The sequence below is a fragment of the Sardina pilchardus genome, chromosome 11 (genome assembly GCF_963854185.1).
Source record: "Sardina pilchardus chromosome 11, fSarPil1.1, whole genome shotgun sequence".
NCBI lineage: Eukaryota > Metazoa > Chordata > Actinopteri > Clupeiformes > Clupeidae > Sardina > Sardina pilchardus.
This window is the reverse complement of record NC_085004.1, coordinates 31,657,431-31,673,343: the sequence shown is the minus strand read 5'-3', so window position 1 is coordinate 31,673,343 and position 15,913 is coordinate 31,657,431. Positions and strand designations below refer to the sequence as shown.

The following is a 15,913-nucleotide window of genomic DNA, read 5'->3' as shown; positions in this document are numbered from 1 at the left end:
CATTCAGTTACTGCTTGAATTGGCATTGTTTATTATTGCTATTCTCCCTAATGAAGGCCTAGGCCTAGTCTGAGCAACTTTGTTCACTGTTCAATTAATTATTGTATTGTTCTTATTTGTAACTATGTGCCTCTGGACAAAAACATCAGCCAAACCCGATAAGCATAACACACCAAAGTCGACAGAACGACTTTGCTACTAGGAAATATGGACCTTCCGAGGAGCACGCGAAGGCAGCATGCGTGCTGGATTTGGACAATGGCTAGTGATTGGTCCTTCGATGCAGTGACCGCCTACTCGTTACCGGATGTTTGTGACAGACAGTGGATGTCAAAAAAGAAAGAAAAAAAGAAGTGGGAAGTCACTAACGAGAGAGCGCTATCACCGGAAATAAGGTAAACTGCGGAGTTGTACACACCTAAACAGATATTACAGTTTTTATAACGAATGGTTAACAAACGACTAAAATACCCAAATCTGTAGCGATGTTAAAAGACAAATAGCTGTTTAACGTCTTGTTACGTTGGCTAGAAGAGTCACGATTAACCACCACAAGCTAGCTTTTAAGCTAACTCGGCTTGCTCATTACATGGACGTAATTAACAGACTAATGTTAGTCAACATTTGCACATGAATTTTCATAATTATCTGAGCACAAATGCATTTTGCCATCAAAGTCACTAATATGCTACCACATATTATTTCGTAATGATGAACATCATAACGGCAACGGACTCGTTTGATGGGTATGAGTAGCCTAACAGTTGACGCTTCTTGTTGACTGCATGGTTGACTGCAGTGAACCAGCCAAGCAGGGTCAGCTTTAGCTCATTAAGGATGACTAACGTTAACCTTACAGTTTATTATCCTGCTCGACGAGATGCCAGTTATTGTGCCTTTTGATAGCTAAGTTAGCTGTCATCTAAACGCTTAACTCTTTCAGGGGTTCAAGAAAAGATGAGCTTATTTCAATAATCTGTCATTAAGGACATGTTGGTGATGTGATTGGCATATGCTGACTGCTTCAGTTAAACTAGGAGCATTCTTATTTCGTCTGCTGTCGTGGTCACTAGACATAGGAGTAGCCTAGTCAACTTTGTCATTGGTTTTCAGATGGGCAATAGGGATCTTACTATAACCTTGTACCTTTTGGCCAGTATAATTTAGACATGAATTTGCAAAATTACAGTTGTTGCAAGTGTAGGCCTACCCACATACACACTCTTACATGCATTCACCCTTTATATGTCTATTCTTTCAAATGTTGTGATGCCATAATATTGGTGCATTGCTTGTGAACAAGTAGCCTACTGCAAGCATTAAAACATAATCAAAAAGGTGCACACAGCGTCTTGTACCAAGAGTCAGAATAGCTAGGTTATAGAAGCTGCTCTCGACTGCTCTCGAGTCGCCTGACACGTTCTTTCCTATCACTGAACAGTTATCGGCTCTTTCTCATTGCAGATGTGTTAGTATGCGTATTCACTGAAAATAACCTCGGATTGTGTCGCATTTTAGAATCTCGCCTTAATCCGTTTCTGTCGCATGATCGGCGACTTCTGCAGAAAGGCTATGATATTTCAAGCAACGGAATGTCACAGCAGATGCAATATATCAAGCGGCCTATCTGTGGCATCAGATCAGATTACATAAAGGCAATTTACAGATTTCTCCCACTTCAGTTTTAATGTGGCATTTTTTTTTTGCCTACACTAGTGTTCTTGCACACTTATGCTGGGTTTGTCTGCATCTCCCATGTGATTTTTTTTATGTGATCTTGCTCACCCTGGGGTTTAACCAGGGACAAGAGTCTGTGGCCCTACCCTGGTTAACAGACACCTGTCATTAATGTTCAGTTTTAGAGGCTTAGCTTCGGTGAAATAAAACAAAGTTGTGATGATTTTAAAATCAGTTTCAGTGAGAGGGAGCATATTCAGTGTGCTCTCAGATTCACCTGGTTTCTTTGGCTAGCCATATGATACGGGCGTAATGGTGCAGAAAACCACGATTTGCTGTGTACCTCGGTTTTGAAAATTCACTGACAATATTTCTGATGCTCAACAGGAATAGTGTCTTGACTAAACTGTCATACTGTATGTCTGCCATTTCATATGTCTGTGTTGTAACTCAAATTTGAAACATGGTCCACAAGAAAAAGAAAAGCTGCTGCTGCTACCGTCCTGTGCCGAAGCAGTTCAGTAGGAATATGTGCCCCATTACACCCCTACCCAACACATTAGGAAGATAACAACGGATATTTGAATTATTAGCCTTGAGCAAATACCACTTATAGCTGGTTTCAGTCGCCTAGTACGGTATGTGAGTGTAACATACATAAAAATCACGGTTCGGTGTGTACCTTGGCTGAACTGTTCTGTTAATTTTCGGTAGGTATGCCTTTAGACACTGCTAGCCTAAAATTCACTGACAGTATTGCTGATGCGCAATGGGAATGATATTTTGAAAATGTGTCAAATGTTTTTGATGTTAAATGACTTAAGATTAAATGATGCACCACTTTGGCTAATATGTTTGTATGGAAACTCAAATGATTCGCACGCAAAAAAAGCCTACTGTTGAAGATCTATATTGAACCTAACGTCTTGTACCTAAACAGTTTGGTACAAATACATGTACCTTTACACCCCTAACGTGTAGCCAATAGCTTAAATCAGACGTTAGTTGATAAAACTATTGACAGAAAATTCTTTGTCCTCTGTGGCAGGGCACTGATAGAGAAGGAATCTGTTGCAAGCGCTACACAGTGACAGCCAGAGGACCGCCATGTCCTCTGCCTCAGAAATTCTGGTGGACTTCCAGGATGAGCTTGCTGGAGACGACTCCCCCAGCGCGGCCTTAGACCATCTGAAGTTGTCACCAATGGAGGATAAGCAGTGGCCTTCCGATGACCTGGCCAGCATGAGCAAGTCTGGTAAGGGCCTTGGAGGGTGGAGGAGATGGGTTTTCTGTGCATCTTTTCCAGTTTAGGCTACACTGGTGATGATAATTGTAGTGGTATTACAGTACTCTATTGAATACTAGGATAACAGATGTTTGTCATACAGCTTTTGCTCTCAGCAGAGCTTTGTTTGAATGTGAGAGTATTGAATTAACCACAGATAGGAGATCTTCCCGTTTGAAAGCTGTTATAGAGAACTGGATCTATTTTGGTCTCAGAATTCATTGGTTAAAAAGCATGATTACATTCTCTCTTTCTCTCTCTCTCTCTCTCTCTCTCTCTCTCTCTGTCTTTCTGTGTGTGTGCATGTGCTGGGCTTAGCCTCAGAGGAATGCACCATGGTAATATCAAAGAGTTCCCTTGCTATTCTCTTCAGTGCTTTTTGTGAGGCAAATTCCTGCAAATGCTGCATACATCAAATTACCCTGCATACAAATGACATTGCAAATCACTTCCACGGCGGAGGTCTGTTGTGAAGGCCTATTTTAAAAAGAATCCCAACCCTCAGTCACATGAAGGGAAGCCGGCTACTGTGATACGAAATGCAGGGAGGTCCGTTGCATCCAGGCATGTTGTTCTGTTAAGGCATCAGGGCGCGTCTTACTGCTTCATGGCTACACTGAAGGAAACAACAGTGCGTGAAATTCGGCGTTGGAGCTGCAAGAGATTATTGGTGTGAATGATTGCATATAGTTGTGTCCAAGCCTGAAGGGCGCTTCACGCCAGTGACTAATGTTAGAGAATGGCCTGGTGTGGCTGTGCTCAGCCCAGCCCAGCGCACTCCCTCCCTCAGTGATGCTGACAGCAAGATTTCAGCACGTAGTAATCACACTGTCACGAGTTTTCTCGGTTGTAGTACATGCAGTGAGGTTTTTTTTTAGAAAGAGCCTAGTTATATCACAATCTTGCAGCAATTCTTTTTAGTCACTACATTTTGCTGACTGAAATTGAATGGGAACAGTGAGGGTATTTAACAGAAAATGCCATAGTTATGAAAACATAGAAGACATGATTCTGCTCATACACGGTAGTCTTCTTTGATATGTTCAAAATATTTTTTTTCTTTTTCTTTTCTCTTCCTGTTTTCAGAAACAGATATCAAGCATTTGGGTCAGGGTTCTCATTTGGCTTGGGATGACCCTTACTATGACATTGCTCGACACCAAATCGTTGAAGTGGCTGGTGAGTTCTACCCTTAGTTGTAGACCGCTTTGTGAGTGCAATTTGATGCACTCACTTATTACTGCAAATGATTTCTTTGGTACAAATGGGTAAATGGCCTATTTAGTCCAGGTGGTTAGGCTTTAGGCCAGAATTGGTTAACGTTTCCTCCATGATTGTTCTGTGACATTTATTACAAAAACATGTCAGTGTTTATGAAACTGCTGTAATTAAGAAAACACCGTTCTCTGCGGGACAATTGCACAGAGTTATGTCAAATGTTGGTCTCTGTTATCTTAAATTCCATGATCGATTAGTACGACTAATAGTAGTCAGTTCGAAACCCTCCTCTGGTGTGGCTTTGCCCACAGGCCTGCTCTGTGACGGTAGCCTCCTCTGGTGTGCTTTGCCCACAGGCCTGCTCTGTGACGGTAGCCTCCTCTGGTGTGCTTTGCCCACAGGCCTGCTCTGTGACGGTAGCCTCCTCTGGTGTGCTTTGCCCACAGGCCTGCTCTGTGACAGTAGCCTGTGCCAGCAGCTCTAACACGTTAGGTCACTAGAAATGTGACGGGTTGCAAAATTACCTTTTGTCTGAATGTTAAACAAGTTTTATTTAAAAACAAAAATGGAATTATATGTAGCCCCTGGAGGCAAAATTGCCATTGATGGAGAAAAATGTAAAAACTCTGTTTACTGGTACCTCTAGTAATGCCCTACCTTTGTGAAATGGACATTCTTCTTTTGGGTTGACATACCTTTGTGAGACGCCCTTTACCTCATTGGCGTGTACAGTAAACACAAGAGTGTAGGGGAATATCTGTGTTGTGTGTTGTGTCCAGTAGCAGGCTAATAATTCAAGCAAACTGGCCTTAAGGTAATGAAAAGAAGCCCATCCAGCCTGAAAGTAATGAGCAGAAGGGCACTCAGGCAGTACACAGTGCACACCTCACACAACATTATTTAAAGTGCCTACATCTGTGCGGTCACCCTGCGAGTGGAATCTGCTCCAACATGTGATGGGTTCTTGCTTGGCACAGGCCGCCTTTCCACCAAGTTCCAGACCAATTGGGCTGTTGGATGCAGACAATCTTCACAGAAAACATGACCTCCTTGGCAGAGATAAACTCAGCCAGTTGTGAGAATACAATATTCAAGTTGAATACAAGCTAAATATTTAACTTTATTGAAACCGATTTTAGTGCCAAAAATGTTTAAGAATCGCTAGCCTATGTGACACCGCCCAAATAGTAAAACCTCTCAATACAGTATGGCCTTTAAAAGGCAGACAGAAGTGGTTTCTAACAATACTATCTGTGGATAGCCTTCCTGGAGTGGATTTTGTGCACCTTTTTTGAAACATTATGTAAGTTAGATGTTTGTAGATCACCATGGGTAAATGCTGATCAGTTATTTAAAACAGAATGAGGAGATTGCTAATGCAATTATGGATTTAATGAATATACTGTATTTTTCTGATTTTTATCCTCTGCTAATCACATTTCTGTTTGTGTTAGGGGATGACAACTTTGGCAGAAAGGTCATAGTGTTCAGTGCCTGCAGGATGCCTCCCCACCACCAGCTGGACCATCAGAAGTTGCTGATGTAGGTTATAGTGCCGCCACGCAGTTAGCCTCTTTAAGTCCAAGTTCACCGCAGTTATAGTCTTAGTTGGACTACAATGTGCATGTCGTAACAAATTGCAATATGATCAGCCTGGGATTATGTTAAAAAGGTCCTGTTGATATTTGTTGTTAACTGCAGGTACCTGAAGCACACTCTGGACCAGTATGTTGAGAGTGATTACACCCTCATCTATTTCCACCATGGTCTCACCAGCGAGAACAAGCCTTCACTCAGCTGGCTCAGGGATGCCTACCGGGAATTTGACAGAAAGTGAGCACGTGTGAACCTTTGAAAAGCTTTTTTTTATGTTTCTCACCTGTGTCACCATGTATCTACTTGGCTATGGCATTGGAATTTTGACCCAGGTTCTTTTTGCTCACTTAAGATACAAGAAGAACATCAAATCCCTGGTCATAGTGCACCCTACCATGTTTGTCAGAACACTCCTCATCTTATTTAAGCCTCTAATTAGGTAAGTACCTCGACACACAATTTGCCCAATTTGCTCACAATTTGCAGGGCCCAGATCGGTCTTTTTTTTCCGTATGTTGAGTTGATTCATGTTTAGTTCAAAAACACATACTTTTCAGTTCACCTTTCGTTCCATTTCATGTGGATTGTGAATTGTTAACTTTTCTGTGTTTTGCTGATGTCTGCCATATTTGCTTTTCAGCTTCAAGTTTGGACGCAAGATTAGTTACATCAACTACCTGAGTGAGCTAGATGAACTATTGAAGTGTGAGCAGCTCGTCATTCCATCCCGAGTGAGAGAGTAAGAGCTTTGTGCCTTCTTATAAAACTCTGAATTATGTCAAATGTATATGCTGATATGTTTGTTTTTCACTCATTGTATATATTAACGTGTGTATCCATGTATGATTGTTTGTGCATCAGCTTTATTTGAACACAATGGTTTGATTGTGAGCTCATATGATGCCTCTTGGTCTGCAGATACGATGCAAAGATCCGGCAGGCTTTGAAGCCTTCTGCACAGGGCCCCAAGTCCCCTCCACGCAGCCCTCCTCTGCCCAATCAGCAGTTTGGAGTCCCCCTGACCATGTATGTGCTCTCAGCTCATCTCACAGCACCTGACTACACACCTGACTACACACAGCACTATATTCTCATCTCACAGCACCTGACTACACACAGCACTATGTTCACATCTCACAGCACCTGACTACACACAGCACTATATTCTCATCTCACAGCACCATACACACAGCACTATGTTCACATCTCACAGCACCTGACTACACACCGCACTAGTATATTCTCATCTCACAGCACCTGACTACACACAGCACTATATTCTCATCTCACTGCACCTGACTACACACAGCACTATGCTCACATCTCACAGCACCTGACTACACACAGCACCTATATTCTCATCTCACAGCACCTGACTACACAAAGCACTATGTTCACATCTCACTGCACCTGACTACACACAGCACTATATTCACATCTCACAGCACCTGACTACACACAGCACTATATTCACATCTCACAGCACCTGACTACACACAGCACTATGCTCACATCTCACAGCACCTGACTACACACAGCACCTATATTCTCATCTCACAGCACCTGACTACACACAGCACTATGTTCACATCTCACTGCACCTGACTACACACAGCACTATATTCACATCTCACAGCACCTGACTACACACAGCACTATATTCACATCTCACAGCACCTGACTACACACAGCACTATATTCACATCTCACAGCACCTGACTACACACAGCACTATATTCTCATCTCACTGCACCTGACTACACACAGCACTATATTCACATCTCACAGCACCTGACTACACACAGCACTATATTCACATCTCACAGCACCTGACTACACACAGCACTATGTTCACATCTCACAGCACCTGACTACACACAGCACTATATTCACATCTCACAGCACCTGACTACACACAGCACTATATTCACATCTCACAGCACCTGACTACACACAGCACCTGACTACACACAACACCTGACTACACACATCACTATGTTCACATCTCACAGCACCTGACTACACACAGCACTATATTCACATCTCACAGCACCTGACTACACACAGCACTATATTCACATCTCACAGCACCTGACTACACACAGCACTATATTCTCATCTCACAGCACCTGACTACACACAGCACTATGTTCACATCTCACAGCACCTGACTACACACAGCACTATATTCACATCTCACAGCACCATACACACAGCACTATGTTCACATCTCACAGCACCTGACTACACACAGCACCTGACTACACACAGCACCTGACTACACACAGCACTATGTTCACATCTCACAGCACCTGACTACACACAGCACTATGTTCACATCTCACAGCACCTGACTACACACAGCACTATATTCACATCTCACAGCACCATACACACAGCACTATGTTCACATCTCACAGCACCTGACTACACACAGCACTATATTCACATCTCACATCACCTGACTACACACAGCACCTGACTACACACAGCACCTGACTACACACAGCACTATGTTCACATCTCACAGCACCTGACTACACACAGCACTATATTCTCATCTCACAGCACCTGACTACACACAGCACTATGTTCACATCTCACAGCACCTGACTACACACAGCACTATATTCTCATCTCACAGCACCTGACTACACACAGCACTATATTCACATCTCACAGCACCTGACTACACACAGCACTATATTCACATCTCACAGCACCATACACACAGCACTAGTATATTCTCATCTCACAGCACCTGACTACACACAGCACTATATTCACATCTCACAGCACCTGACTACACACAGCACTATATTCACATCTCATAGCACCTGACTACACACAGCACTATGTTCACATCTCACAGCACCTGACTACACACAGCTCTATGTTCTCATCTCACAGCACCATACACACAGCACTATGTTCACATCTCACAGCACCTGACTACACACAGCACTATATTCACATCTCACAGCACCTGACTACACACAGCTCTATGTTCTCATCTCACAGCACCATACACACAGCACTATGTTCACATCTCACAGCACCTGACTACACACAGCACTATGTTCACATCTCACAGCACCTGACTACACACAGCACTATGTTCACATCTCACAGCACCTGACTACACACAGCACTATATTCTCATCTCACAGCACCTGACTACACACAGCACTATATTCACATATGCCATTATTCAGCTCCACCTCACAGCACCTGACTACACACAGCACTATATTCAAAATCGGAGCATATCCTTGATGGAGGCATTTTCATTCGGAATGAGGGACTCCACATACACCTACAATTCACAGATGTAAAGTCACAATTTACAAATGACAAGGCACACCAACTAAAGCCTTTCAATATCCATCAGATAGCACACTGCTGCTGTAGAGAGTTATTTCCTCTCACTGTTGAGTGCGCTGTTGGCTGTAGTCTTCAAGTGCAGAGTCACAGGCTATAGTCTGTTTGTCAGAGATGTAGTTGATGTGAGGCAGGCGACACTATGGTTGGATAGTTTTCGGATGGTTCGGTGTGTCCCAGGCTTTACAGGTTCATCAATAAACTACAAACACAAGTTGTTGAACAGGACTCCTTTTGTTTGTAGTATTGTGCATTGCTTGGTCTACCCGAAATGTTTTTTTTTTTTAGAATTCAGAATTGCAATAGAGCAACATATTTGTTAAATTCTAAAGTTAATGCAGTTGATGCTTTTGCGCTTTCTCAGGCTCAAACTTCGGTCAGCAGATCCTGAAGGGATTCCATTGGTAATGCGAGATACCATTGAGTTCTTAAAGGATCAAGGTAAGCTTTATTCTCTGCTTGTCCTTTTGTTTCCTTTAATAATTGTATGTGTTGTCTTTGAGAAGGTGCCTGAAGAGGCAGTTATTGTAAGTTTACAACACAGAGTCCATTCTCACTCTCCTGTACCTCATCAGGTCTGGAGATGGAGGGCATATTCCGACGGTCCGCTAATGTCACTCTGGTGAAGACTGTTCAAGAGAAATACAACTCCGGTAAGTTGTCTCATTAGAAAGAAGTTTAGGGCTCCTGGTTTGGAACATGTAGGGACAAGGTGTCAGTTTCAGAAGATTATTTTCTTTCATTTATTACTGAATTCCCACTATGGGTACATGCCAAGCTCTCAGAAAACCAAAAGTGCAACGCTTGCAAAGTAGCTAGCATGGTGACTGCTGCTGCTAGTGTCAACACGCTTGCTTGCAGAAACGATGTGACATGTCTGCATTTATTCAAGCCTCTGTAGTGCCTATCTAGTCACCTATAGCTAGCTCTTCCTTTGCAGTAATGGGTTGTATTGGTTGACTCCACAGGAATGAGTTTCCTCTTGTATGTCAGCGCTATATTATAGACTGTACTTTAGTCATGCTTGAGCTCTGCACTTGTGCTGTACTTCATAGAGATCATTAGAGGTGTGCATTGGCACTGCCCTCGCTATTGGATTAGATTACTATTCACCAGGTAACGATTCGATTACTATTCACCAGGTAACGATTCGATTACTATTCACCAGGCTGCTATGTGTGTATTATCTCTCCAGGGCTCCAGACTAACTTGTAACTATTAATGTATTGTGATGATGTGTTGACCTGCCTAGGGACTACAGATGAAAATTAGCTTTTTTGCTAACTCTGGCACATTTACATTTTGAGTGTAAACGAAGGATGTCAATTGATGTGCATTTCCCTTTGGGGATCAATAAAATATCTATCTATCTATCTATCTATCTATCTATCTATCTATCTATCTATCTATCTATATTGTCCCTTTTAAATAAACAAATAAATAAATAAACTTTTTGCATTGGTTGCACTGGTGCACCTAACTTTTTTTTAGGAGCACTAGCACAAAGTGCACCCACATTTTTCATTTTATCGCCTTTTAATGCCAAAAGGTCACCTTTTTATCGCTCTCCTTTCATATAATGTGAATGATTTGCAATGATTACTGACGCCTGCTGTGGTAAGAGTGTAGATCTCCTCATACCTGTTGCATTTTATTATTACTGTTAGCTAGTTCTACAGTTGTTTGCGCTTCCTTGATGGTCTAGTAATGCCTGAAGTGTCCCAAACCCCAGGCTGGGCTGGAATGATGATTGTGTGAATGTTTTCAGGTGAGGGAGTAAATTTCGCTCAGATGGAAGATGTGCATTTAGCTGCGGTCATTCTGAAGACATTCCTGAGAGAACTTCCTGAACCCCTGCTCACATATCAGCTGTACAACGACATCATCAACTTCCAAAGCAAGTCATCGGCTGCCTCTAGCCTACCACATTGTGGCCTGTAGTCAGGACTTACTCAAAGGTATGTGTTATAACTCTGTTATGTGCTTTATCACCAGATGTTGAAGGCACCTCTCAAGTAGTGACCATTCGAAACTTGCTGGCAATGCTCCCACAAGAGAACTACGCTTCCCTCAAGTTCCTCACCCTGTTTCTAGCTGAAGTAAGTTGCATGAAGGAAGCTTCATTTCCTTAGTGGAATTATTTTGGCAAAAAACCGTACAGTACATGTGTTTTACCTTTACAAATACCTTTAGCCAGAATTGTTGACAGTTGATGCTCATCCCTTTTACCGCTCACTATATGAGCTGGTGATCATATTTGGTATGAGACTACACCTTTTACCGCTCACTATATGAGCTGGTGATCATATTTGGTATGAGACTACACCTTTTACCGCTCACTATATGAGCTGGTGATCATATTTGGTATGAGACTACACCTTTTACCGCTCACTATATGAGCTGGTGATCATATTTGGAATGAGACTACATCCACATGTGTGCTTGTCCTGCAGGTGTCCGCGCGCAGTGAGGTGAACAAGATGAACAACGCTAACCTGGCCGTGGTGTTTGGACCCAATCTGCTGTGGGGGCGGGACGCTGCCATGACACTCAGTGCCATTGGACCCATCAACAACTTCACAAGATCCCTATTGGACAACCACCACGAGGTCTTTTCTGTTTAGAACTTCACCCCCCCCACCCCCCCTTACTGGCCCATCTATGCTCTTCCTCTATCAGATCCATCTCAGTGTAGCTTCCATGTGACCCTACTCCCCTTCGTACTCTGTGTTGCCAAATGCATGAGTGTTGTGAGAGGCGCAGGACACTCGTAAAACAAAGATTCTAAAGATCCTAATGATTCTGAGGGTAAAAGGACGAGTGGTCAGAGAAGATGAGAAGATGCAGGGAATTTTCACCTTGATCTGGACCTACTCAGCAAATTATTTTTTTGGAAATATGAATGGTCAATAATTTTGGTACTGTAAACATGTGGACAATCAATTGTAGCCCTTTCCCACTGAACTGCCTCAGCTGTTGAGAATTGCTGTCCTAGACAATATTACGTTAAAGGTACTGAACATTATACATATAATCAGTTTTGTGGGGTGAATAATTGGGGTGTGAAATTCAGCAAATTATTTCACGTTGAGATGACTTTCATAGGGCTTATTTTTCATTCAGGTATGAAACAGTAGTAATGGATCCTCTGAAGAGACTGAAATGTTAGTCAGGGAGTTTTTTTCCGTGTCTTATTTTTCCAATTACGGAAAATAATAGCTGATGGTTGTCTCACTTAGATACATAGTTTGCCTAAAATTATGTACACATATAAAGCACTAAAATTTAAAAACTTGAATGGTTTTTAAATTTATGAATATATTTTATGATACTTGTGTATACATTGTGTATTGCCTTGATACCTTTTCTTTTATGGGCTGCGTTGACTGTACATCATGCTGAATCAGTCTGGGGGATGTTTGGGGTTGAGATATTTGAAGGGCATGTTATTATCTCTATAGATAATTATAGTCTAATCATCTAATTCTCTTTGTAATACATTTTCCTTTACAAAACTAATCCTGCTAAAAAAATCCATCTGCTACTGTTATTTTAATTTCATGTAAGTCATGTTTTTGTTTTGGTCTTACTCCAGGGTCATTATCAATATTCTGTAGCTCTTTCATTTGACCAAATTTAACAACATTACTGCTTCACGGACTATCGGTTCAGTAACCACAGGGGACCTTATTAGGACATGGGTGAATATTGGTGATCTGGAAAGTACACGCTGGTTGGAGATGCACAAGGTCTGCTGAACATCAGTAAAAGCATTCAAAGATTTCTGCTCGGTTAGTCCCACCTGATTGGTCCTGCTTCCCACGGCTTTCCAACTCCCTTGCAGAGCATGTCTGGGGCTGATGTCCTGCCCCCTAGATATATATATATATATGTCTATCTCCTGCCCCCTGTGTATGCCGCTATTTCAGAGGTTCATATATGTACATACTGTGTGCCTGGATGATCTAGGATGGTATATCACATGATCCTCATGGCTGTTTTAAGGCCCATGGCGTTGGGCAGCCTGACTGCTTACTGCGTGTACTCTCGTAAAACAGTAACTCTACTAGTTTTTCTAACTGTAGATGTAGCATGTTTATATGACTACAATCTGTAATGATACTGCCAGTCCCTTAAAGCAGTTGGACCAAAAGGACTTTTGATTATAAATGATTTGAATGATGTGCATCCCACTCCTATATGCATACAGATTAATCAAAGCATTCCAAAAATTCACTTCAGAAAGGGTATAGCTTTTGTTTTTTGAATCTTAGCATCTACCTGCAAGATTTTTGTTTAGTGCTGATCACCCTCTGTGTCTCTGCAGCAAGATCACCCCTTTGCCCTTTTCTCCACATCATTAACCAGCTTAACCCGCTCTCCAGCCACCATACTGTGAGACAGTGGTCTAGCATAAAAGTGAGCCTGGGAGCTCTGGGCCTGTGATATGACTGTGGCACCCTAGAAGATACAGTACCTCCTATGTTCCCTACCCAATGCAATAGAGATATTCTTGTGCTGTCACCATTCCTGTCCTGTGTTTGAACTTGTGCTTTGTTGTGTTGTGGTGTTCTCCAAAGATGTAGATTCCTCCTAACCCCAGTCTGTGAAGGAATAGTCCTTGCCTCGGGGACAGAACTGTAGTTTTAGTCAGTGAGGACAAAGAACTTGACATTTATTTAATTGATGGTGTGTTAAGAGTATCTTGCCTAAACACTACAGGAGCACACAGTACCTAAATCCTCTGAGTGTACAAAACACAAGATGTGTGCATAATTCTATTTCAGTACAAAAGATACACTTTCTTGTGTCAGTCTGTGGATGGAGTGTTTATAGTGCTTGTCAGACAAAGGCATTTCAAGTGGTTTCCTTCCCTTCAACTTGTATTTGGAGTTTCACAATCTTTGTCTTCAATAAACTTAGAACAGTGCAAATTGAAAGAATTTGCAATGTGTTGCACCTTGTCAGGTAGTAGATATTTAAAAAGCCAGATGAACTGTTTTCATTAAAGTGTTGTATGCCTCTTCAAGTGAACGTATTGTTTCCTGTGTATGAAATCATGTCTGTACATCAGTGGCTTATATTGTTTTCTAGCTCATCAACCTTTGTGTGTGTGTATGTGTGTGTGTGTGTGTGTGTGAGTGAGTGTGTGCCTTAAAAAGGACAGGACATTATTTTAGCCATCAAAAAATCAACTGATCCAGTACCGTGGAATTTTGTGCCATTTGGTTTTTTACTGTAATTCCAGCACCAATCGGTTTACCTGTGATGTGGACAATTTTCAGCTTGGGGGAAAAAGTGTTTCTTCTATGCTAAGATCTTTGTTTCCATCAAGGCTATTCAATTATAATGTTTGGCTTTTGAAATTCTAGTTTTGTACATCATCTGTGGTAAGTGAATTCAAAGACAAATAAACTATAAAAGGTGAAAAAACGATTGTGTTTTTTTCTTGCTCTCTTTTTCTACTTGATTAGCATCATCCAGTAGATTATAAGACCATTTGCCAGAAGAAATAGAAAAGCCTTCATTACATGGCCTTACTTACTTGCTTGATTTATTTCTTACAGAGTATAGATAATATCCAAAATAATATGAACACTGAATTTGAGCTAAGCACTGAATTTAGTAGTAGGAAAATACAACAGTTGTTGGGTCTGTATGGAGCCCCTGTAAGAACATGTCTTCAGAAACATACAAGGGGCTTTGAGTTGTTGGTAGACATTCAAAACGTTCTGGTGTATACCAAGAATGCCTTGCATATGTCCCTTCAGGAGTTTCATGGTTGTGTGATACAATTTTACAAAGAAAATTACTCACATTTTGTTACACAAAATGAATGAAGATCCAGTCTGACAATGGCAGGACAATTGGTAATTGTTTTAGTTATACAAATCAAGGGATGCCTTCACGTAAAGAACCACCAGCTGCTGTAACTAAACAAGCAAATAGTCAGGGTTTCAGTATCCTTCCACATTGCCAAGTGATGGTGTTCATGTTCATCCATCTTATGCAGACTACACTCAATCAGCCCCTGATTAGTGCGATGGCACTGCTATATAAACTGCTCACAAAAAGTAAGGAAACTTGACTTGACTTGGCCCATTATATCTCCCCTTTAGTAATACCAACCAGTAAAGTGTTTCATATCATTTTTATCGTTGATTTGTCACCTTTACAATGAGGTATAGCTAATAGGCATAGGGCAATCATGGAATGAGCAATACAGCCAAATGTCTGAGTAGTGCCAACCAAAAATGTGCCAAAATGGCCAGTAATAGGGTTCTGCTGCCAGACATCTCGTTTTGGGCTTCAAGTGCTACCAGGTGAGTTTAGATACCGGGATGAGATTCTGGAGCCAGTGGCAATTCCATATCTACAGAATATTGGACCAAATGCCATCCTCCAGGATGACAACGCTCGCCCCCATAGAGCTGGGATCATCAGAGAGTGCCTCCAGAATTTGGGAGTGGAGAGGATAGAATGGCCTGCCGTGACGTGAGTCCAGACCTCAACCCAATTGAGCACTTGTGGGATCAGCTTGGGCGTGCTGTACGTACCAGAGTCACCAACAGAACCAGGTTGGCTGACTGATCAGATCCTTATCGAGGAATCGAATGCCATCCCACAGCAGAATGTAGCCAGGTTGGTGACCAGCATGAGAAGAAGGTGCCAAGCTGTTGTGGCTGCATATGGATCCTTTACACGCTACTGAGGACCCTGATACTGAGTATAAAATGAACGAATGTATGCCTAACA

At 42.0% G+C, this 15,913-nt stretch overlaps 1 protein-coding gene across 1 annotated transcript; it reads left to right on the top strand.

Moving 5' to 3' along the window:
• The first annotated feature begins 103 nt into the window (after positions 1-103).
• Positions 104-14,590, top strand: arhgap1 (Rho GTPase activating protein 1). The gene is made up of 13 exons (XM_062549399.1): positions 104-395; positions 2,726-2,932; positions 4,049-4,141; positions 5,635-5,722; positions 5,882-6,013; positions 6,129-6,215; positions 6,417-6,515; positions 6,695-6,802; positions 9,522-9,598; positions 9,733-9,810; positions 10,926-11,054; positions 11,153-11,256; positions 11,611-14,590. The coding sequence occupies exons 2-13, from the start codon at positions 2,785-2,787 to the stop codon at positions 11,779-11,781; spliced, it is 1,314 nt and encodes a 437-aa protein (XP_062405383.1). The 5' UTR covers positions 104-395; positions 2,726-2,784; the 3' UTR covers positions 11,782-14,590.
• The last annotated feature ends 1,323 nt before the right edge of the window (positions 14,591-15,913 follow it).

Bases quoted from the DNA above. Each gene is read 5' to 3' on its own strand.
- arhgap1 (XM_062549399.1), top strand. From the start codon at position 2,785: ATGTCCTCTGCCTCAGAAATTCTGGTGGACTTCCAGGATGAGCTTGCT. The intron at 9,599-9,732 runs GTAAGCTTTATT...GTACCTCATCAG, and splicing joins TGAGTTCTTAAAGGATCAAG to GTCTGGAGATGGAGGGCATA. The intron at 9,811-10,925 runs GTAAGTTGTCTC...GAATGTTTTCAG, and splicing joins TCAAGAGAAATACAACTCCG to GTGAGGGAGTAAATTTCGCT.